At 37.3% G+C, this 24,385-nt stretch overlaps 5 protein-coding genes across 5 annotated transcripts; 1 reads left to right on the forward strand and 4 right to left on the reverse strand.

Moving 5' to 3' along the window:
• Positions 1-1,009: 1,009 nt before the first annotated feature.
• On the reverse strand, positions 1,010-2,244 carry taar1b (trace amine associated receptor 1b). The gene is made up of 2 exons (XM_072694794.1): positions 2,168-2,244; positions 1,010-2,078 (listed from the first exon to the last, which is right to left on the reverse strand). The coding sequence occupies exon 2, from the start codon at positions 2,065-2,067 to the stop codon at positions 1,018-1,020; it is 1,050 nt and encodes a 349-aa protein (XP_072550895.1). The 5' UTR covers positions 2,068-2,078; positions 2,168-2,244; the 3' UTR covers positions 1,010-1,017.
• A 1,769-nt stretch (positions 2,245-4,013) lies between these two features.
• On the forward strand, positions 4,014-4,994 carry taar11 (trace amine-associated receptor 11). The gene has a single exon (XM_072687478.1). The coding sequence runs from the start codon at positions 4,014-4,016 to the stop codon at positions 4,992-4,994; it is 981 nt and encodes a 326-aa protein (XP_072543579.1).
• Positions 4,995-8,426: 3,432 nt separating this feature from the next.
• taar10b (trace amine-associated receptor 10b) lies at positions 8,427-9,473 on the reverse strand. Its single transcript, XM_072694806.1, has one exon. It carries the CDS (start codon positions 9,468-9,470, stop codon positions 8,427-8,429), a length of 1,044 nt encoding a protein of 347 aa, XP_072550907.1. The 5' UTR covers positions 9,471-9,473.
• Positions 9,474-12,888: 3,415 nt separating this feature from the next.
• Positions 12,889-13,935, reverse strand: LOC140574814 (trace amine-associated receptor 1-like). Its single transcript, XM_072694819.1, has one exon. It carries the CDS (start codon positions 13,933-13,935, stop codon positions 12,889-12,891), a length of 1,047 nt encoding a protein of 348 aa, XP_072550920.1.
• Positions 13,936-22,212: 8,277 nt separating this feature from the next.
• On the reverse strand, positions 22,213-23,277 carry LOC140562559 (trace amine-associated receptor 1-like). Its single transcript, XM_072688678.1, has one exon. The coding sequence runs from the start codon at positions 23,275-23,277 to the stop codon at positions 22,213-22,215; it is 1,065 nt and encodes a 354-aa protein (XP_072544779.1).
• Positions 23,278-24,385: the final 1,108 nt, after the last annotated feature.

The following is a 24,385-nucleotide window of genomic DNA, read 5'->3' on the forward strand; positions in this document are numbered from 1 at the left end:
ACACACACTCACACACACACATGTGTTAGGGGCAGTGAGTACACACACACACCCAGAGCGGTGGGCAGCCAACTCCAGCGCCCGGGGAGCAGAGAGGGTAAAGGGCCCAACAGTGGCAGCTTGCCGAGCCCAGGAATCGAACCCACAACCCTGTTATCGACAGCCCGGAGCTCTAACCGCTGAGCCTTAGCAGGATTTGCAGAGATTTGTTCATGGTTCTGTCTGTTTGAGAAATATTCAGGGGAAGGTTGTAAGCGCATTTTATTCACATTGACAAACTTGACAATTTGAGGATCAAAAGGCCTATTACAGACATGTGTAGATTTATACATATTCAAAACTTTGTGTTCTGAGAAATTGGAATGTTATTCCGAGGATCAAAGCGACACAGAAAATAATATATATAGTTTTTTTTTTACATAAATATGCAAATTACCTACAGCACATGTTATAATATTTTGAACCATGGTATACAGTAACAACTTGTTGTGAAGTATTACTTTTTAGAGAAAAACTTGCAAAATGCATAAAACATAAAAAAACCAATTTGAATGTTTAAAGAAAACATGCTTTAACATAAGGAAAAAACAAACAAAGTTAAATATAGTTTTGTTTAGTTTAGTTTACAGCGGAACATAAAACCAATACAACATCCTATCCACTAAATCACATATATTTTGATCCTAAAGCAACAGTGTTTAAAAAAAGTTATCTTTAGTCATGTACTAAATAATGCCCTTGAAGCTTAAAGCAATAATAAAGCCGAATAACTTCACGATAACTTCATGATAAGAAATTATATATATATATATATATATATATATATATATATATATATATATATATATATATATAAAAAAAATAATATTCAATATATCAATATCTCTTTTTAGACTTAGACTGCAGAACTGACAACTCATCTAAAGTTTAGTGTAGTACATGCTAACTCCAGTTTAGCCCAGGCTTAATCTGTGCTTACAAAAGCCCTTTACAAGCCCTGTAGCACCTCTCTACTGATTATGAATACAGCTGTATTCTGCAACTATTTCTTTGAAAAACCTTTCCACTTATGATGATCTTTAAAGCTTTTCTGAACCAAGGATACAGAAATGCATAAATAAAGGGATTCAGAGTGGAGTTCAAATAGCCGAACCAAACCAGGGCATCAATTAATGATGACGGTATAGTAAAGTCAATGAAAGGGTCTATGATATTGCAGAGGAAAAAGGGGCTCCAGCAAATAAGAAAAACTCCTACTACAACTGCAAGAGTCATTGTACCCTTGCGAGTACGATACCTGAACTGTCCTGGCCTGTTGCTGGCCATCCTCAGATGATTGGTAAGAAAGTCAATGGACCTTGCTTGACTTCTAGCAACAACATAGATTCTGGAGTAGATGCAGAACATGATGAAGCCAGGAATGAAAAAGGAGACCATAGAGGTGACTACAGCTGAGCTACGGCTAAAGAACACGTGGCAGCCACCCACACAGCGCACTTGTGAATTGTAGAAGGCCTCAGCACCTTTGAGGTTGAGTTCACTAAAGACCATGGTATAGGCAAACACCGCAGAGATGAACCAGCTGGCAGAGACCATGCACAAGACGGTGGCAGAGCGTACGCGTGAGCGGTACGTCAGCGGGCTGCACACAGCACAAAAACGCTCCGTCGACACGCACATGAGGTGGAAGATGGAGGCTGTGCTCAGCATTATGTCCATGCCTGTGTGTAGCTTGCACATGATGTCCGCAAGGTACCAGCAGCCATGCACGGAACGTATAGCACTCAGAGGCATGACAAATATGCCCAGCATGAAGTCACACATTGCCAGAGAAAGGATGAGGTGGTTGGTCGGTGAGTGAAGCTGCTTGAAGTGCGCTATGGAAACTATGACTAGTAGATTCCCTGTAACGGTAACCAGTATGGTAATTGCCATGGTGATGAACATAAAAATCTGGACATTTAGAGGTCTCAGTATTCTCCGGCAGGATCCATTGATGGAGTTGTAACAAAAGGGTGTATCTGATAGATCATGTACGCTGAAGTCTGAGTAGTTTAGATAGTCCATTATTGTCTTTCCTGTGAGGGTGAAAAGACAGCACAAATCAACCACAAAACCACACCATGATGGTCAATTAGACTTATAATCTAAAGAAAGAACTACTTACTTTTACACCAATCTTCAAGCTTGTTAGTGTGCTCCCATGAAAAGGAAGTAGCGCATATTTAGTTTGCCCAAAGTACTTCCTATTTTTGTTAGCAGGAATTTCTTCTGGGGATGGATAAATACTGCTGTCCATGGAGTTGAGTGGTATTCCATAAATGGCTTATGTCTGAAAATGCCTTTTCCCAAGGGTACACTTCTACTCATCTAGAGTTCATGAGGGCCTTGAATAAAATGTTAAAATGCATGAGGCCCTATACATATGTATATATTTGGATTGAATATAAACAAGTTCTAATATAATATAAAGATAAAATATGAACAAATGAATATAAACAAGTTAAAAATAATAAAAATGTACATTCAACTCCGTGTCCCCTTTCATGTCCTTCTCTCTTCCCAACTAAATCCAATACTGAATGGTGGTGCAAAGATATCACTATGAAAAAGTCTTTTACATCAGTTCTCTCTCATCATGTTTGTGTACATGCAAATAATCACACGCCAGACCGGCGTGACATTATAATATGCAGCTTGTGTACAGTTCACCCGAATGAGTCTGATTCTTCCGAACAATGCAAACATCTCTGCGGAACCCAGCAATCATTTGTGCAGGCCACTGCTGTGGGAACACGGCCAATGCAGAATCCCAGCCTACGCAAACACACACACAGAATGAGACACAGATGTTTAATGTTGACACTCAAAAGGCCAGATACTGGATTCATCAGGTTGCATTTTACACTGCATGACCAAGCGCACTAACTCAATTATTTCAGTAAAGAAAACAATGTATATGTTTCAACAGCTCATGGTTTCATATTGCGTCACATTTCCTTTAATCAGCCTAGTAAATCAGTATTTAAAAAGACATCTTGGGAAAAAGCAAACAGGCTGATGGGAACAAATATACTCTTATCTTTATTTTATGCCTCCATTTCGAACCTGTATTATTTAAACACTGTCGCTACCTGCTGTATTTGATTGCAGGTATTTGCTCAAATGACAGCTATCAGCCTATAAATGTTTGCAACTTGCTCGGGTAGAAAATAAAACAATATATAGTGCACAAACACCATTATGCTCAGTAAATTCTGTTTATTCTATAACAGAGAGAATCTTAATTAAAAAATTATTTCTGTCCCGTGACGTGCTGGAAGAAAATAAGGAAGTTTGACCAGTGACCAACAAAGGCCCAAAATAGATGAAAACATCTACTACCATCTTTACGAACTAGGCCTTAGGTCAAAGTATGTCAAATGTTTATGAATTTATCACAAACTGTGTATGAACACAATGCTGTTATAATTTTTTTTTTAACATCAGTTTCTCAGGGAATGTTAGGGAAACGTCCAGGGCAAGCCACAAACCAATCAAGTGCCGTGCTAGCCACAGAGGAGACAAAATAGGCGTTTGATTGGTTGGAATAAGTTACACTACAGCAGTAGACAATCACCCTCTGTCTTTCTCTATCTATCTTTATATATATATATATGTTCGATCTGCTGTTTGACCAGAATGCCACAAGACATTCTTAGGTAATGTATTGCACAATTGTACTAAAATGTTGAACAAAATTATATTATTGTTATCATTAGTTGTTACTTTTGTTTGCCTATTTTTCCCCACACCATAATATTGTATTTAAACAATAGGGTAACATGCAAAAGGTTTGTTATTTTAGATGTCTTAAGTATTGTGAATGTGTATGAACTGTGTAGACAATATTCAAGTTTAAATGCAGCCAGATTATTCACATTTTGTCAAATGGATGGAGTAAACTGCCCTTAATTTAAAACAAGTTAATCAACAAACTGGTCCCTTCTTTCTGTCTTTAGGATTTTGTCAAAATGAATTCAAGCCTTCAGGGATTGGTTGAAGCAGTGACCCTGTGTTTTGAGGGTCTGAATGGATCGTGCTCGCGGATTGTTTACACCTCTGCCTTGCGTGTTCCCCTATACCTCCTCTTTACTGTGATTGTTATTCTGATAGTCAGTGGAAACCTGTTGGTCATCTGCATCATACTCTTTTCCCCACACCTGCAAATGGCCACTAACTACCTTATTCTCTCCCTGTCTGTGGCTGGGCTGCTCCTAGGTGGGCTTGTGCTGCCTGCAAGCATGGTGCGATCTTTGGAGACTTGCTGGTACTTTGGTGAAGCCTTTTGTGACTTTCATTCCACTGCTGACATTATTCTCTGTAATACCACAGTGTGGCACCTAACGTTCATCTCCATTGACCGTTACCTGGCTGTGTGCCACCCAATGCACTACCAGAACCGACTGACCAAGAGGCTCTACATTGCCATGATAGCATCCAGTTGGGGTCTTTCCTCAGTTTTTGGCTTTGCCATCACACTTTCAAATCTAGAAGTTGTAATCAAAGAAAATTTTCAAAAGACTTGTGTTGGGGGATGTTTTGCTCTGCATGCCAAAGAAATTGGAGTGGAATATTCTATTGTTTTCTATTTCATACCAGTGTCTATAATAGTAAGTGTCTATAGTAGAGTTTTTTTTGTTGCACGAAAGCATTCCAAGCTTATTTACAGTTACACTCACAACCCTAAAGCCCTAAATCCTTCTAAAGATCTCAAGGCTACTAAGACATTAGGTATAGTCATTGGAAATTTTCTTTTCTGTTGGACCCCATTTTTCATGTGTAATATTATAGATCCTATAGTGAACCACTCAATACCATCATTTCTGTATGAAGTGCTCATGTGGATTGCTTACTTAAACACTATGTTTAATCCTTTAATATATGCATTTTTTTACCGTTGGTTCAGAGAAACCACCAAGGTCTTGTTGAACAAACTATTTAAGCAATTTTAGTTTGGGTTTTGGATACAGGTTCATGAGCTTGCATATGCATGCACTTTTCAAATTGACAGCTCTATTTTTCTCTATATACTAAAGCAATCTGTATGCCTCACATGTGTGACTGTAGACCAGTAGAGTTCTTACTTATCAAGTGGTTGTTAAATATCTTTATAAATATCTGACATTACAGGCACTCATTTTCTAGGACAAATTATACAGCTTGTGTGCAAAACATTAAGGACTTGAACCTCATAGATGATTCTAACAGACAAAGCCATTCTGTAGCAAAAGTCTCTGTGTTTGTAAATAGATCATGAAGTCATTGAGTGGAAACTTCATTAGACACACATCCTGTATCCATGACAGAATGCTAATTGAACAACTGCACAAAAGAGAATGTTTTAGAGTCAGATCTTAAATCAGTCATTAAAGGTAAGCAATACATGAGCAGTTCTTGGCTCTTTGGAATATCACCTGGATAACCTTTGAATTTCTTGGATTATAGTTTTAGGCTTACTTTAAGGCCCACATGGCTTTGACTTTATAGCCTGCTGAAGCTCATGCTAGTCTATCTCACACAATCTATTTATAGTCCACTGCACCCCACATTTACAGTTACCCAACAAAAACAATTACTAAAAACACAACTAACTAAACCTGAAATAGATACCAATAGACACAAAACTTGTCTTATGAATGACTTACCTAACTCCCTGTTAAAAAATATAAAAAGATCCACAGCCACTGACCTTCACTAGAGCTTAGATCAGGCCCAGAAAAATCCAGCCAGACTGTTCTGTCCGTGCACGTTCTGTCTGTGCCTGATCCAGCCCGTCCCATAAACTGTCGTTATGAGCCAGATTTAAACCTAATATTTTTTTAGTAAGGCTGTTAAAATTGAGCCTTTTAACTACAATTCTGAGTTGTCTGAATAACCTAAATCTGTTCAGCATGATGTTAATGAACAGTGCAACACGGAAAAAACAGAGGCCTATTATTCATAAAAACTGTTGAATAAGATTTGATCTCCATATGAAAATGAAATGAAAGACTGACCACTAGGCTCTCCTGCTACCTGTGTCAGCCCAGATGTTAATCCTCCTGCTATTGCTATTTGCCTACCGACTATGTAGAAGTTGTGTTATTTCCCAGATATTAAATCTCTTTTCTATAAAAGCTAGCAGAGGCCACATGCATATTTACCAGGCCAAATAAGCTAATGCTAGTGGAAAAATACCAGCTGGAGCTAGCGGAGGCCACATGCATATTTACCAGGCCAAATAGTCTAATGCTAGTGGAAGAATACCAGCAGGAGCTAGCAGAAGCCACATGCTTATTTACTCTTAGAAATTTAAAATGACCATCTCCCTCACTTGTTATACTAACATTATAAAACTCCTAAATCCACCGATAAACTAACGTTAGACATTTTGGCTGTAAAGCCTGTACTAAAACTACTGTTGCTAGGAAATACAGTTTTGCACTGGCACTTTATTAATATAATCTGACACAGGACACATACACATACATCTTACATACATCTCTAATTTTTAGTAGTACAGGCATTACAGCCAAAATGTCCAAAATCCACTGATTTTCTGTATTTGCCAAGTATAAAACATGGTGCCAGTGTCTGAAAGCTGTATATTTTCCTTCATAATGCCATTTTCATATTCATATTTATGTGTCATGTGTCAGATAATATTAATAAAAAATTGGTCCTCCCAAGCTTTCTTCCTCTAGCTTTAAGGAAGTTTTCCTTTGCAACTGTCACCATTGGTTTTTATATTTATAATTATAATTATTTATAATTGTTGATCTATTCTTGTAAAGCTGCTTTGTGACAACATTAGTTAGAAAGTGAGAGAGGAAGCAATAGAGACAGTAACCCAAGGATGCAAATACTGAGGTCTATACAACAAGCAAAAGACTGCATAAAGACTTTCAGACCAAGTACATTCATACAGCAGTATGCAGCAAGAGCTGTACTAAAGCATCCACTGCTCAAAAAGAGAGCAATGAACATTACCTTAACATGCTTGAGTGCATAGCTCAAGCTGCAAGATGGCCAAGGGCAGATTGGATGCCCCACCTAATCCCATTAATGAAAGCAATAGCCAGAGCAGTGTACATGAGCATGGGCAGCTAAGAGGTGAGCCACTATGACAGTGTTAAAGATACCATTTTCAAGAAGTTCACTCAGCTCTTTTAAAGCAATAAAGTACCAACAAATGGTTAGACAAGTGGTTATTGTTGAGCAATTCAAAAGGATGGTTATGTTGGTTCATACAGAACTTCTCTAGCCAATGCTGCAGAGTTGACAGGGCATGATTAAAAAAAAGGTTTGTACATCAGTAGGAAACTGTGTCACTCAAAGATTAAATATTCTACAGTTGGGAAAGAAGCACTAGGGGTTAAGTGAACCTAGGCTAGTCTGCTTGGTTTCTTAATTTGTCATATAAACTCACCCACTACTATAAAGGATAAAATAATGTATTAGTATAAAATAAAATAATTACCCTTATTTGTTATGCATATGACTCTAATCTATAGAATGAACAAATGATTACAGTTCAGTAATCATATTTAGACATGTTGTGTTTAAACTTGTTCTGATCTGTGTTGTCAGCTAAAGGACTGTGTTTTTTCACTCAGCTCAGATTAAAGACTACTGTGAAATAGAGTTAGCAGGCATTCTGCGCCATTTTAAGATGATCTTAATACTATTAAGCCAACTGTAGTGAAACTGAGCTGGTCAGATCACCATTACTGTCAGCATCCGTTTAATTGGTGTTATTAATTTTCACACATACCTAAAGGTTACATCATGTATTTGTGGGACTGCACATGCATATGTTGTGTGTGTTTAACATGTATGTATATATTGTACAATTTCTCTCATTCATTTGAGCCTTTTTAATTTTTATTTTTATCTTTTTTGGACAGTTGAAAACAAACCTAAAATAAATATGTATCTATATTACAGGCTATGTTCTACACGTATTTAATTTACTGTGAAAATCTTAACTACCAGTCCTGGAAGGCTACAAGACTTCATAATTCTTAGCCGCTAGTGATCCCTTTAATTTAGGTTTAGATTTAGTGAGATGGGGAACACAGTAAAGAGCAGTTCTGAATTTTGCAATGGTTAGAAATCAATAAGTTTACCAACACAACAGTAAAGCAAAGACAGTTTATTTAAAAACAGCATGTATCCAATACATATTGCATGAAGTATGAGTTTCCAGTTTAAGTATGAATATTTTCAATTAAATTCAAATGTATTTATATTTAACTTTCACAATGAATGGTGTCACAAATGTAGTATGTTGATTTTCTGAAGGTAAAAAATCATACACTGTGTACTAAGTTACACACTGGTTCTTTTTTATTGTAGTTACAGTAATTAAAGCCTTTTTTAATCACAGGGATTCAGCAGTAGCTTCATAACAATTTAGTGCGTGATGAATTAGCCTGAAAAATGCCACCAGAGAGAATAACTCTGAACGCATGTCTGAACCAGCTGTAGAAAAAGGCATACACTATAGGATTACATGTTGAATTGAAATACCCTATCCATAGAAACAAGTCGAACAGCAGTGGTGGCACTGAGTATCCAATGAATGGATCTATACAATTGCAAAAGAAAAATGGGACCCAGAATGATAGAAAAACACCCATGATGATGGCTAATGTTTTTGTGGCCTTCCTCTCTGACTTGCTCATGCTGGCTTTTTCCTCTGCTGTTTTTTTAACCTGGGTATTAGTATTGTGAATTGCTCGTGCTTGCCTTTGTGCAGTATGCAATATTTTCACATAAACACTGAGCATGACTAGGGCGGGGATGTAAAAGCAAAGCATTGAAAACACAACACCTCCAACCTTGGCTTGAAAGACCGTACAGGCACCCTCACAAGCAAAGGTGCTGTGGTAAAATTCTTCATTGCCCAGTACATTAAGCTCCAGAAATATCATTCCAAATCCCACTACAACAGAAATTGTCCAACAAACAATGATCATAAACACAGTGGTATTGGGAGTCATCTTACTATGGTAGAGAAGGGGGTGACACACTGCATAATATCGATCTAAAGAAATTATACACAGATTTAGAATAGAGGCAGTGCACACTGTAACGTCAAGGCTGCTGTGTATTTTACAGAATAAGCTCCCCAAATACCAGCAAGTCTCCACAGAGCGGAACATGCTTGGAGGCATCACTACCCCTCCTACAAGCAGGTCAGCTACAGCCAGAGAGACAATAAGGTAGTTAGTTGGTGTGTGCAGCTGCTTAAAATGAATGATGGTTATGATCACCAAAAGGTTTCCGATCACTGTAAGGAGAGATGAGGCACTAAAGAAGATATAGAGCACAACACGGATTTCCAGAGGATAGTTCAATTTCAGACAAGAGCCATTAAGAGAATCAAAACAAAATGGAGGTTTCTCCAAGATCCCGCTTTGGTTAAAGTTGATTATGGTGTCCATGTACAGCACACACACACTGCCTTCCTATTCTAAAACACATAAATAAAAGGTTTAATGGACATTCAGATATTAAGTGGAAAAATATTTTAACACAAGGCATGAATTAAACATTAATTCAATGAACTAATGAACTAAACAAGCTAAACTAGATTAGTTTGATAGCTCTTGGCATGTTCATATTGGTCTAAGAATAAAACACATGATAACAGTGGACATGTTACCTTGTACACATTGTATCTATATTGTTGCATAATCCTTAAGTACTTTCACAGTCTTATAATCAATTCTGCAGTGAAAAAATTAACATTACCATTAGCTCAGCATCATACCTCTTCCTGTAAAATGCAGTTGTGCCAGGGTGGAGAGAGGAATGCCCCAATTTATTGTCAAGCTAAGCCTATAGCAACAACTGTCAAACCCATGTGGTCTCCCTAGTTACCTTCTCAGGAGGCAAGAAAATGTGTCTATGAAAAATAAACACACATGATGTACAGGTGCTACAGGCCGAAACATACACAGACAGACTTCAGAAGATACTCTTTGAGCCCCTATACCTTTTGGTATTTCTAAAGCTTTACATTTGCATCACCTTTGCTATTAATGACTGTGAGCAGGCCAGAGCCACAACAATTAATGTCTAAAAACTTGGTAAAGACCATGAGAGCTTAAATAAAAATCTCTTAAGGTTAAACATTTGCATGGTGCACTTTTCTTTTTTTACTATAAAATACTATAAATACTATAAATACATAATACTATAAATACAAATTACTAAAATGTACTAATTCAAAACATAGGTAGAACATTATTAATTATAATGAATTATATAAGTTATAAGCTCATGTGTATAAGATGCCTGAGAAACCTAAAGTCTGAAAAACTGCTCCACAGATCAGAACCTTGTCTTGTGTTTATACTGATCTGTCTGTCTGACTCTTCAGCTGCCCTTTACGCCACTCCACCTCCTCAATGCCCCATTACCTCACCCCATGTGCCAAATACCCAGTATCTACGTCTGGCTAAAATAATATAGAGGAAGCACCCTGTAATGCTATGGACAAAAGAATATCACAACAAGAAAAGATAATAAAAATAATGATTTGTTTTTTCAAAATAGAGATAATTAATATACACAACAGATTTCTTGTAGGTGTAACAGGCAATTCTGAGAGAGAATAACTCTTAATCAAATGTGAATTAGGAATAGATATAGCAGAAGTTGGGGCAGAAAAATAGATGGGGCAGGGTCTTAATGATGTTTGAATAGAAAGAAAAACGGGTGGCATTAAGAGCATTATTTGTTGTTTAAAATATGTTCAGTGAGAAGTGAGAGCCCAGCCTGTTTCCATGTTTTAACAAGAAGAAGCATGACGAGATTATTTTGGGAAGTCAGGTCATTAATGAACGATGCTTTGTGATTTGTCAGTTCTTTCAAAAAATATATACCTGCATCTCAGGATTGGGGCAGTGGTGGCTCAGTGGTTAGAGCTTCGGGCTATTAATGACAGGCTTGTGGGTTTGATACCCGGGCTTGGCAAGCTGCCACTGTTGGTCCCTTGAGCAATGGCTGTCCACCGCTCTGGGCATGTGTGGCTTAAGCATGGATGGATTAAAGGCGGAAGCCAAATTCCATCTGTGGCACTAAATGGCACAAATGGCGAATATGGTTGTCTTGTCTTATTAGTGATGTAGTTCAAATTTAATAGGATACTTAAATACTTTCCAGAGGAAGAAGAAATTTCCAATTTCTCATGTAAGCAAAGAACACTAGGTGGACAAAAATATTAGAACACCTGCTCATTTTCTTTTTTTTCTTTTTTAATTCAGGGCATTAAAAAGAGTTTATTCTGCTTTTGTTAGAGTAACTGTCTCTACTAGAGGCTTTCTACTAGGTTTTGGAGTATTGCTGTGATGTGATTGCATTCAGTGACAAGACCATTAGTGAAGTCACAATGTTGGATGATCACCACCCCACCTAATCTCCAACTCATTCAAAAAGTATTGGATGGAGCGCCTTCATTCCAGAGAACACAGTTCCACTGATACAGGGCTCCCCTCCTCTGGCCCACAGCTACCATTGGGCATAGTGCCAATGTGTTCATGTTCGTATGCACAATTTCTGAATGTGGTTTTTGTTTGCAAGCCTACAGTATACCCAATTGAGTCTTTACAATATGTTGATTTCAATGGATCCAATGCAAGTTTAACTGAGCTAGTATGACCTCTGTTGTTATATATTTTTACATATGATACATATTATTAGTCTTTTGGCAGTAGTCAAGGTTATCTTGTTGCCTGTACCTAAGCATTGTACTCCTGTGCAGGCCAGTGTTAATGGACAAACCCGTTTTGGGTATAAATGACTGGGATGCAATTTACCTACTCAAAAAAACTGATTATGTTTTTATGAATCACATATCACTCCCCTACAACTTGAGGATACTTATTTGTGCTAAAATATACACTCTAAAATGTATTTTGATGTACATTTAATTCATGATTATAAACCGCACTACAACATACACCAAAGCTCAATAAAGAAACAGTGTGCTGACCATGTTCTGGTGTTGTTTGAAACACCTAAATCTTTTATCTCTTTTTTACTCACTTTTTAGTTAATTTACTCACAATTTAGTTCACTATTCAATTAGTTCACAATTTAGTAATTGACTATTTATATTGAACAGTGAATGAGTTAACAGGTGAACCATCCAAACACAGTTTACTTCTTTAGTTCTGGTCACAAACCTCACAATTCAGGACCTTCACAATTCAGAATAGTTTTATGTCATTTGTTGATTGGACTAATGCACAGAATAATCTTAATTACATGTAATTTGTTGAAGTAGAAAGGATAAGACAGGATCAGACATGTCAACAGCACTGGGTGGGAGCACTTTACAAAATGGTTCTTTATTTTTCCAATATCCATCCCACTCCATCGTAAACTCCATCCCACAAAGCCTGTTTCAAATACTACCTTTACAAAGCAGGGGCAGAGCACAGCATGTATGCTACAGTACATATATAGTGATTCATACACTTCACATCTACTTGGGACAATGGTAAAGAAGGCTTATACCTAAAAATTCATACCGTCACACACAACCATCAAGTTATTGTGAGTGGTCAATTGTTTTGAACATTTACAACAATGTTTATCTGGCTTTTAATTTACTGTTAATCATGCATTATATAATTCAAAAGTGACACATCTTGTTTAGATGTTCAAAATGTGCCATTAATAACCAAATGAAGTGGGAACAGCAGAGTGTCTTCTCTTATGTGTGAGCAAGGAGAGAGTACAGAGCGGTACACTCCACTTACATGCTTTGGAAAGCATTAATGCAAATAAGGAATGTATGACATACATATAAGGTAAGCTGCTCAAACAACTGTTAATGCTACAACACACAATCTAGTCTGCAGACAACTGAATTCTTGAAGAGTTTTGCTTAAATATTTTACCAAATAAAACATTTCTGAGTGCCTGTCTAAACCAACGGTAAAAAAATGCATAAATGATAGGATTACAAGCTGAATTTGAATAACCAATCCAGCTAAGCACATCAAACAACTGTGGTGAACCAGTGTAACCAGAAATCGGGATTAAAATGCTGTAGAAAAAAAGTGGTGCATAAAACAGTAAGAAAACTCCCATGACTATTGTTAATGTCTTAGTGGCTTTTCTCTCAGACTTGCTGATGCTCGTAGTCATTTTGCTTTTTTTTCCCTTTTGAGCAGCCTGTGCATTGTGGATTAAACGCAATTGCCTCTGTGCAACAAAATATATTTTCAGATATATGCAAAGCATGATAAATGCAGGACTGTAAAAATAGAACAGTGACGTTGTAAGGCCTGCCATGGGTGTTAGAGAAATCATACATAATCCTTTACAGGCTACATCATCCTGGTAAAAGATACTCTCTTCATTACTGGAAAGGGGGAACATCATTACCAGTGCTGGGACAGTAGAAAAACTCCAACAAACCACAACCATAACAAGAGTAGCAATAGGGGTTATCTTACTGTGGTACAGCAGAGGGTGACATACAGCATAGTATCGATCAACAGAGATAAATGCAAGATTCAGTAGGGATGCAGTACACAGTGTAATATCAAGGCTGCTGTGTATTTTACAGAATACAATCCCCAAATACCAGCATGTTTCCACAGAGCGTAGCATGCTAGGGGGCATTACAGTCCCTCCAACAAGCAGATCAGCTACAGCCAGAGAGAGAATGAGGTAGTTAGTTGGTGTGTGTAGCTTCTTGAAATGAAGAATAGCTACAATCACCATAAGGTTTCCAAATAATGTAAGAAGTACAATCCCACCAGTAATAAAATAAAACACAATTCTGAAGGTCAGTGGATAGATCAGTTTTTCACAAGAGTTAGGATGATGATCAAAACATAGAGAAGTGTTTCCTAAGCTCCCATTTTGGTATGTGCTCATGACCATCATGCTTTTCTCTCTAGCTGTGAAAAAATATGATATCATGAATTTTATTTTTGTTTTTGTAACTAAATGTAATGCAATAAAAAAGAAAAATAATTATCAATCATTGTTCAATGATAACACATTACAAAATATTATAATTCACAAATGTTGAGGAAGAATAATTTATGCAGTTATAATTAAAAATTAGAGAAGACATAAACGTAATAAAAAATCACAGAGCGGAATTTATTATGCTTTTTGTCCATATTGTCCTTCAGGTACAACCTTACCTCTGCCTGCACACAATGGCAAAGCCAGATCTGATAAAGAGAACATTTCATTTATATGCTTGCAGGTTTATTAGGAACACCCTTTTGCTCCTTTGTTCTGATCCCTTGGTACTCTACACTAACAGCTAACACATAGAATCAAAGCATGGTTAACATTATTATTTATTATTCATAACAAAGTTGACCAACTGACCAACTTGTGGTAAATATACATTTCTCAACTATTACTGAACCAAAAAATTAAACACTGCTTAATATATTTGGGATTTGTTCTAAGAGAAGCATGTACAATTAGTTTGACATCTATCTACTAGAAACAGACAGCTGCCATTGCATTGTTAGAGAACCGCTAATCCAAGGACATGCTACATAAAGTCATGCCTAAAATTATACTTCATTGATTGAAAGGATTCTTCAATCATCAAACAGGATATCATGACTGGAAGATGACATGACTTGTCAATGACAGTGATTTAAAAAAGGTTTTTGATACAGCTTTCAAGGTAGACTTATTCCTTTGTTTCTATGTGTTTAGAATAAACAGATACACATATTTTTTAAATGAAAGTTAAGCACTACATCATGTTTTGTGGCAGTTAAAAGATACATTATTAAAGTAAATGTTATATGGTAAATAAGCATCAAGATCAAAATAGATAGTTTTGTTTAATTTGTTGATCAGCTCTCTGTGCTCCTGCTCAGTACTGTGAAGCCGGCATTCGAGACATCACTGTCTCCATGTTTAGATTGCTTTTCCACTTTCTAGCACTTTCTTGCACTTTTTTTTATCTGTTTAGCCTTCTACTGTGTTGTATGCTTACTAACTGCTTTTAGATTGTGTTTACAGTCTATTCCCACAGGTATATTAACAAACAAATCAACTGCAAGCGTTCTGTCCCTGCTTTATTATAGCTGTTGCCAGGCATTTTGAGTGTACAAAGTGTGGCATGTTTAGTCTAGACCCTTTTTCCACAGATAGAGATAAGGATAGTGTTTATAGTAAATGTGAGCTAGTTAGCTCTCAGGTGGAAAAAAATAGACCAGTTAAAGGTGTGCATCATGAAGAAATCTAGAGCGGAAATGTCGGATGACCAAAGTGTTCCAAAGCCTTCCAAAAAAAAGGGTTCCAAGGTGTTCCAAATTTTTCCAAAAAAAAAAAAAAAAAAAATTCCTCAGCAAATTGTACAACCTGTACACTCGACACAATTCCCTCAAAAATACTAAAATAAATATTATAATCAGACCTCTTTTGACAATAGTAAACTCATCCTATAGTTAAGCATAAAACCTTTAATCAAGAAACCAAATCTTGATCCTAGTGTATTGTCTAATCACAGACCCATTTTTTTGCTTTGTCTGTGGATGTGCTGAACGGGTTTTAATTGTTGATCCCTCACTTTTCCAGCATATTCTCAAAACTATTCGCTGATGTTGTAAACAGTGTATTTATCATCCCCTAGCTTAGGGCATGTTCCCAAAACCCTTAAATTAGCAGTAATAAAACCTTTAATAAAGAAACCAAATCTTGATTCTAGTGTATTGTCTAAGTACAGACCCATCTCCAGCGTAACATTTATATCCAAGCTATTAGAAAAAGCTGTACCCAACAACTCTGCTTATACCTGAGGAGGAATGACATGTATGAGAAATTCCAATCTGGATTCAGACCCCATCACAGCATGGAGACAGCCCTAGTGAACATTACAAACAATCTCCTTCTTGCCTCTGATCAAGGCTACATATCTTTATTAGCCCTACTCGACCTCAGTGCAGCCTTTCATACAATTGATGACGGTATTCTACTAGAAAGATAGGCGAACATGGTTGGAATCACAGGAACAGCCCTATCATCATTCAAATCATATCTAACTGAACGCTATTAGTTCGTAAAGATAAAAGATTTATCTTCAAATTACAAAAAAGTAAGATATGGAATTTCGCAAGGCTCTATTTTAGGACCGCTGTTGTTTACATTATACATTTTACCACTAGGCTCAGTTATGAGCAGACATGATGTTAATTTCCATTGCTATGCAGATGACACACAGCCTTATATATCAGCCAAACCTGACAATAAATTTAGATTAAAGAAAAGTGAGGACTGTTCAAAGGATATAAAATTCTGGATGCCACATAACTTCCTTCTTCTTAACAGTAACAAAACCGAGATTCTCCTTTTAGGTCCAAAAGACACTAAAAATAAACTATCAGACTTAATGTTAGACTTGGCCGATGCTTCTATTATTCCTGGTCTAGCAGCTAAAAATCTTGGCTTCATATTCGATTTAGATTTATCATTTAAGCAACATATAGCTAATATTAGTAAGACAGCCTTTATGCATCTTAGGAACATTGCCAAACTAAGAAACTCCTTATCTCTACACGTTGCAGAAAAGCTAGTACACGTTTTTATTACCTCAAGGCTAGATTACTGTAATGCACTTTTGTCAGGTTCTTCCAGCAGGAACCTTAATAAACCAGTTCCAACCAACTAGTTCAAAATGTTGCAGCCAGGGTCCTTACTAAACCTAGAAAATTTGACAGTTCTATCAGCACTGCACTGGCTCCTAGTTAAATTCCGTATTGATTACAAAACTCTTCTATTAACATATAAAGACCCTACATTGCCTTGGTCCTGAGTACCTGCAAGGTTATAATACATAATCTACATAATACATAATACAATAATCTATCAAGAATACATAGATCTCAGGGTGCTGAGTTCTTACTCATTCCCAAAATACCTTCCAGATAATGTTCGGGACTCGGGATAAAGGTTGTAGGCCCAGTGGTTCCCAGACACAGGGAATTGTAGTATACTGAGATACTGGAACTGTCGTCTCACTGCTTGCATACAATCACTCAGGTTTGTGTATGGTGGAGCAGATGGACACTAGTGTTTCAGGGTACTCCCATGTCTGTGTTACCTTCTGGCTCTCTCCTTTTAATTAGGCTGTTATAGCTGGACCTACCGGAGTCGCCAGACACACTCTGATAAGCCTAATAAATGCATTTGAACTCTAAGTTGAAGCAACTCTCACAGCCAATGGATAAATGACATGACTTTTGACTTTTGAGTTAGGATGATGATCATAACAAAGAGACATGTTCCCTAGGCTCCAATTTTGACTTACTATCATGTCCATCATGTGTGACCTCTATCTGTAAAGAAACATAATAAAAAGAAGTAAAAGTAAATGTAATTATATTTGCCTGAAGCTGTCAGTTTATAGTATTTATCTGTTAGTACATTTTGTTTTGCAATCATGCCTTTCCTGTACACCCTTACCTCTGCCTGCACACAAGAGGAAATTCAGCTCTGATTAAAAGAGAGCATTTTATTTATAGGCTAACAGGTATAGTAGGATCACCTGTCTGTGCTGAAGCACACCTATAAGCTGTTCCTTTGATACTCTGGAAACTATGTATGTATCTTCTTATGCATTCTTCCATCTTATCTGCTTCTTGCTGGTTAGGGTTGTAGTGAGTATGAGCCTACCTAAAAGGTTATTTCAGATGATAACATTTCCACAGGACTGACAACAAGGCCAGAATTGAAACACTGCAGACAGAAATCTAGTAGCAGATCAAAAACATACATATTAACAATGTAAACCTCACATTTTCCTAAGATCTATTAGGTGACAATGACTGGCTAATATTTCTCAGTATTTACTGTAAGAGAAGAATAACAAAGTCATTGTTTCTTGGGGACTGACACCAAAAATGGCATTAGGGTCCAGCAATAGAACACAGCTTTCTTAGTTGATCATTGAAAAATAATTACAGTGTTGTCTCTCTTAAGAAGCTATAAATACTGGCAGTGCAAATGTGTGGTTCTAACAAAATTAGATTATAACATTTGATTTACTTTATGTAATATTAAAATGACAAAACTCATTGCCTAAATTCTATTTATACATTCCTATTAACCTGGTTAAACATTAGACTTGTCATGACTGGCTAGGTCAGACAATGACGGGTGAACACATTTGCAGGGATGGTGCGATGCAAGAATGCTTTATTAAGCAACAAAACAGGGTTAAACAAGAAAAATGCAGCAATAATGAATAACCAAAACAAACTTGTGACAAATGAACTTGGGCAAAGCAAAACACACACCTGAGGCTGGTGGAAACCTAGGGAGCTCAGCTTGAACGGGGAAACAGAAACGGGGAGGTATAACAAGAAAAAGACAACTGGCCGTGCCAGCGGAAATACAGGGGGTAATATAAACAGCGCTCGTCAGGCACAACAGAACATACTAGACGTGGAGCTTTTGGATCAGTCACCATACGCGAAAGGTAGAACAAACCAGAGCAAAAGTACTCTCCAGAGCGGTGATAGCTGAGTAGGACCCTTGGAACCATGAATGACTAACACGGACATCCTTGTGAAGAACTAACTAGACACTTGATTACGTGAACCAGATACAGACGCCAACTCACCAGGTTGGCTTAGAACGGTAACAGCCGAGTTGAACACAGAAAACATGAAGGACTCCTATGGACGTCCTCGTGAAACTCTAACAAGATCAGGCGCCAACACACCAGGTTGGCTCAGGATGGTAAATTCTCGGCAAAGGGGTGTTAGTGTTCGCTCCCTAAATATCCCAGCCTCAGGTGAAACGAATAAACAAAATCAATGAACATGAATCAAATACACGTGAATACGACCTAAAATGTGACATGAGACATGAACAGAATATCAACATAAAAGTCTATTATAAACGACGTGAACTTGAATTGAAAGACCGTGAATCTTGACATGAACAGATCAACGTAAGTCTGTGACACATGACATAAACAGAACATCAACTTAAAAGTCCTTGAAGCCTGTGGACCGCGGCTTGGGACCACCCCCGGGTCCCAAGCATCTCTGCAAAACCCTGTTAGTATACTGATAACATAGTTTTTGTGTAAATGTGAATATTTAATTATATGTATTTAAAAATAGAATTGTGAAGCCTGCCATGAATATACTTAACCATTCATCAAGTATTTTTGTAATAAAACTACTTTTTACACCTACTTGTCCATTGTATCAGCTCTGTTTATCATTTGGGAGAACTTTATAGTTCTATAATTACAAATTGTAGTCCTTCTGTTTTGCTGCATACTTTATTACGTAAAGTGTCCTCTATGATCAGTGAAGTTCAAAAAAACAACACTGAAAGTGAAACAGTGATAGTGAAAGTGATAAGAATACATTTAATATTTTTTGTATCTTGATTTAATGATCATAAGTCTTATCACTTCTGTTGTTTTTCTTTTTGTCAGTGCGGGCTGCTGGTCGGACTGGTAGGTGGCAGCTGGTCTGATGTAGGTAGAGGGGACTCCCAGCGCAAGTCTTTCAGCAGGTCGGGCTGGATGAGTGGGTGACTATATCCTTGGAGAAGATAAAGGACAGAGTTAGTTCTAAATGGACTTATAGAGAGCAGAGAATGTTAAGCAGTATCATAGTGTGTCTGACGACTTCGGCAGGCCTGACTATAACAGCCTAATTAAAAGGAGAGAGCCAGAAGGTAACACAGACACAGAAACACTCTGAAACGCTAGCGTCCATCTGCTCCACCATCCACAAACCTGAGTGATCGCGTGCAAGCAGCGAGATGACAGCTCCAGCATCTCAGTGTACTACAATTCTCTGTGTCCGTTAACCCCTGAACCTACAACCTTTATCCAAGGGGAAACATTAATTACCAAAAGCTAAACTAAACCGATGAGTTTTCAGCCTAGATTTAAAGATTGAGACTGTGTCTGAGTTAATCCAGAGTTTTTTTCCAGGGCTTTATAAGAAAAGGCTCTTCCCCCTGCTGAGGTTTTCTGAATTTTGGGACCTACTAAGAAGCCAGCACCCTGAGATCTAAGTATTCTTGATAATTCATAATATGTAATAAGATCTCGCAGGTACTCAGGAGCAAATCTATGTAGGACTTTGTTTATTATAATAAGAATTTAGTCAATCTAGTCAATACAGAATTTAACTGGGAGCCAGTGCAGAGCTGATAGAACTGGACTGATATGGTCAAATTGTCTAGTTTTAGTAAGGACCCTGGCTGCAGCATTTTGAACTATTTCAAGTTTATTGAGGTTTCTGCTGGAACAACCAAAGTGCATTACAGTAATCTAGTCTTGAGGTAACAAAAGCATGTACTAGCTTTTCTGCATCTTGTAGAGATAAGGGATTTCTCTGTTTGGTAATGTTTTTAACATGTAGAAAGTCTGCTCAAATGACAGATCTGAATCGAATATGATACCAAGATTTTTAGCTGCTGGCCCAGGAATAATGGAAATATCAGCCAAGTCTAACATTAAGTTTGATTTATTTCAGTTTATTTCTAGTGTTGTTTGGACCTAAAAGAAGAACCTCACTGTTACGAAGAAGGACTTTTTGTGACATCTAAGACATCGTATGAGTTTTATATCCTTTACACAGTCCTCTAATCTTCACTAGGGCTGTCTCCGTGCTATGATTGGGTCTGAATCCAAATTGGAATTTCTCATACATGTAATTCTTATTCAGGTATAAGCAGAGTTGTTGGGCCACAGCTTTTTCTAATATATTGGATATAAATGTTAAGTTCAAAATGGCTCTGTAACAGACAATACACTAGAATCAAGATTTGGTTTCTTGATTAAAAGTTTTATGACTGCTAAAGGTTAAAGGTTACCTACACCAGGTTTGTCATCCATTACCTCACCCCGGATTGCCACCCGGAATCACACTGCCTGGAAAAATAGTTCTTCCCAGAGGATTAAACTGCTTACAATATCAGCGAATAGTTCTGAGAATATGCTGGAAAAGTGAGGTGTCTAAATCAGGTATTGATTCTGATTTATGCAACAAAAATCTGTCATCAGTTAATTTATAAGTAAGTACTGTAGATCTGGTGAATAGAAACAAAAAACAAAATATCAATATTAATGTTGATGGTTAAATAATTAAAATAGTAAATATAATGTACAACCATAAAACAGTATAGCTTTTAAGTACTACAAAGGCAGCTCCTTTATTATTATTATTATTATTATTATTATATATTATACAGTTTTAGTTTATAGTATATCTTGCAAATATTTACCAATCTCAGCTTTTAAAACCTCTAACTGTAAGCCGGCCTTGGAGAGTCAACTTAAGCCATTTTCAGCGCAATAGCTTCTAACACTCCTTGAGGAAAATCCATTCTTCTTCATAATAATGTGACAGTCATGTAAGCATTTTACTTTCTTGTGAATTCACATAGGTAGCATGTGTAGCAAACATTCTGAAAAACAGTACTTCAAGGTGAAGTCATCTAGGCATGGGCATGCCAGTCTATATTGAGAGCCTGTCCTACATGCCCTCTGCATATCATACTTGAATGACCTCCTAGCCTATGTTTCTGCACTCTACAACCTGCTTGTGCTATTTCAGGAAAGCTCCCTACCGACAGCAGTATTTACATTTAGCTGTACCATTTGTCTGTATGCTATGAAGAGTTTACAGTCATTGTACATTAACTATTAAATGTCTTATCTACTACTATGTTATGTTATGAGGCTATAGATGAGCTTGTTTTGGTCTTCTTCTAATTACATTAGATATGACTTGGCTTTCAATGCAAAATTATGTTTTAAGTGATCTAAAATGTTGGGGGTTTTTTTGCAAGCAAAAACGAAAAAGGTACACATACTTTCAAAGAGTAATACAAATACCTAGAGACTGTTTAAAGCACTGTATGCATTATTACAGACTTTCTGTTTTTAACAAGATCTGTCCAGTAAACCTGATATACCTGATATACACATATGTATGTGCATATGTGTGTACATGCTTACAGCTTGTCAGAAAAATATAATTTAAACTAAAGTTATCCATCAGTTAAAAACACATTTTCTACATATTTCTTGTTTTTATTAGGAAAGATTAATCTATGGAATATGATAAAAGCACATTCTATTAATAAACTTCAAATGAACAGTAGGGGGGGGGGGGGGGGGGGCTACCACTAACAGCTATACTGAAATGACTAAACAAGGCCAGATGTGTATTCTATTGAACACAACTCTTTTCCTGAAGAATTGTGTCTGAATATGTTACCATTTAGAATACACTTAAGAGCCTTTCTAAACCATGTGTAGAAGAATGCATACACAATAGGATTGAATGCTGAATTTGTATAAGCAATCCAGCCAAAGAAATCAAACAGCTGTGGTGGGCCACTCAAACCAGTATATATGGCACCCATACTGTATATTAGAAGTGGTGACCAACACACTAGAAAAGCTCCCATAACAATGGCTAATGTTTTTGTAGCTTTTCTCTCTGCCTTACTAATGTTTGACTGTTCTTGAGATGTATTTATTTGAGAATGTGCATTGTATATTGATCGTGACTGCTTCTGTGCAACAAGATAGATTTTCAAATATATGGTTATTGTGACAATGGTTGGGATGTACAAAGAAAATGCTGAAATGATCAAAGTTGTAATGGGTCCTAAAATCATCAAACACCCCCCCTCACACATAATATCACTGTAATCTTCAATTCCTTGAATACTGAGCTCCAGAAAAATCATCCCAAATCCCACAGCAGCAGATACACTCCAACAAACAAAGATCATAAACAGAGTAGTAAGAGGAGTCATTTTACTGTGGTACAGTAAAGGGTGACATATTGCATAATATCGATCAACAGATATAAATGTAAGATTTAAAACAGAAGTGCAGCACAGCATAATGTCAAGACTGGTGTGTATTGCACAGTATAAACTCCCCAAATACCAGCAAGTCTCCACAGACCGCAACATGCTTGGCGGCATTAACAATCCTCCTACAAGCAGGTCAGCTACAGCCAGTGAGAGAATGAGGTAGTTAGTTGGTGTGTGTAGCTGCTTGAAATGAGCTATAGCTATGATTACCATAAGGTTTCCAAATAATGTAAGAAATACAGTAACACCAATGACAAAATAAGTCACAACTCTCACAGCCAGTGGATAGACAATTTTCTGACAAGAGTTAGGATTATATTCATAACAAAGAGAAGTGTTTCTGAAACTCCCATTTTGGATAAGGTAGTCCTTTAAATCCATCATGTAATGCTGTCTCTTTTCTGGAAATTAAATAAAAATATATTCTAAAGATAAACTGTTAATGAATTAAATTACATCCATATTAATATATTTTATTGCTATATACCACTTTTTTTTTATTTTAAAGGATTAGTAGGATAGTTCCTATATATTCTATTTTCCTATTTATAAAATGTTATGTTTTCTTATTCAAAGTCTGTAAAATCCGAAATCAGTAGTAAGATTAGAGAATCTTACTATAGATACATGATATCAAAAATGTAAAAATGTCACCTGTTTCAGGTCTAATCACTGCCTTCATGTGACATCAAAAGTCACATAGATGAGAGAGCAGCACTTATTTATACTCTTACAGATGTGTACTCCTTTCTACTAAATCACTCCTCCCTTCTGGGCCTAACAACCTTTGTGTATTACAAACACTGGAGAATGTCATTGCGGGTTAGGCCAGACACACAGGGGTTAACACTTGCAGAGATGAGTCTAATGCAAGTATATTTATTAACAGATCACAGGGGAACATAAAAGAGTGAGCGTAGCAAAAAAAAATCAGCTACAGGTTACACAGACAAACCAGTCAATGTGCTTAACAATAACAAAAGGGCTTGTGTACTTAGCTGTGAGTTTGTGAGGGGGGATCCCTGTCCGGAGGTCCGTAGTCGTCAGCCAGACTCGATCACCTGGCTCGTAGGATGGGGTTTCCCCTCTCTTACGGTCCACTTAAACATTGTAAAAAAAAAAACATTGTTGACGCATCCATGAATCCACCACAGGGACCCAAGTCTCCGTGGCTGTCCAGGGGGCCAGCGAGGGCTTGTACCCCACACAGCACTGATAGGGGGTCAGGCCAGTGGTCGTGCACCACAGTGAGTTCTGGACCAGACGCTGGTGTATTCGTGGCAGTACAGTTGTAAGAACACCCCCAGCTCTTGGTTAGCATGCTCGCACTGGCTGTTGGACTGCGCCCCCCAAACCTGTGACATGAACTGAGCCCCCCGATACTGATACTATGTTCTCCGGAATCCCGAAAGTCCAGAGGACATGGTCCACCAAGGCCTGAGCAGTCTGCATTGCCGACGTAGACCTTGTCTTGTCATGTCTTGGCATGAGG

This window comes from Salminus brasiliensis, chromosome 1 (genome assembly GCF_030463535.1).
Source record: "Salminus brasiliensis chromosome 1, fSalBra1.hap2, whole genome shotgun sequence".
NCBI classification, from domain to species: domain Eukaryota; kingdom Metazoa; phylum Chordata; class Actinopteri; order Characiformes; family Bryconidae; genus Salminus; species Salminus brasiliensis.

What these genes read in the sequence shown, in the direction of transcription:
- taar10b (XM_072694806.1), bottom strand. Translation starts at nt 9,470, where the DNA reads ATGGACACCATAATCAACTTTAACCAAAGCGGGATCTTGGAGAAACCT.
- taar11 (XM_072687478.1), top strand. Translation starts at nt 4,014, where the DNA reads ATGAATTCAAGCCTTCAGGGATTGGTTGAAGCAGTGACCCTGTGTTTT.
- LOC140574814 (XM_072694819.1), bottom strand. Translation starts at nt 13,935, where the DNA reads ATGATGGTCATGAGCACATACCAAAATGGGAGCTTAGGAAACACTTCT.
- taar1b (XM_072694794.1), bottom strand. Translation starts at nt 2,067, where the DNA reads ATGGACTATCTAAACTACTCAGACTTCAGCGTACATGATCTATCAGAT.
- LOC140562559 (XM_072688678.1), bottom strand. Translation starts at nt 23,277, where the DNA reads ATGATGGATTTAAAGGACTACCTTATCCAAAATGGGAGTTTCAGAAAC.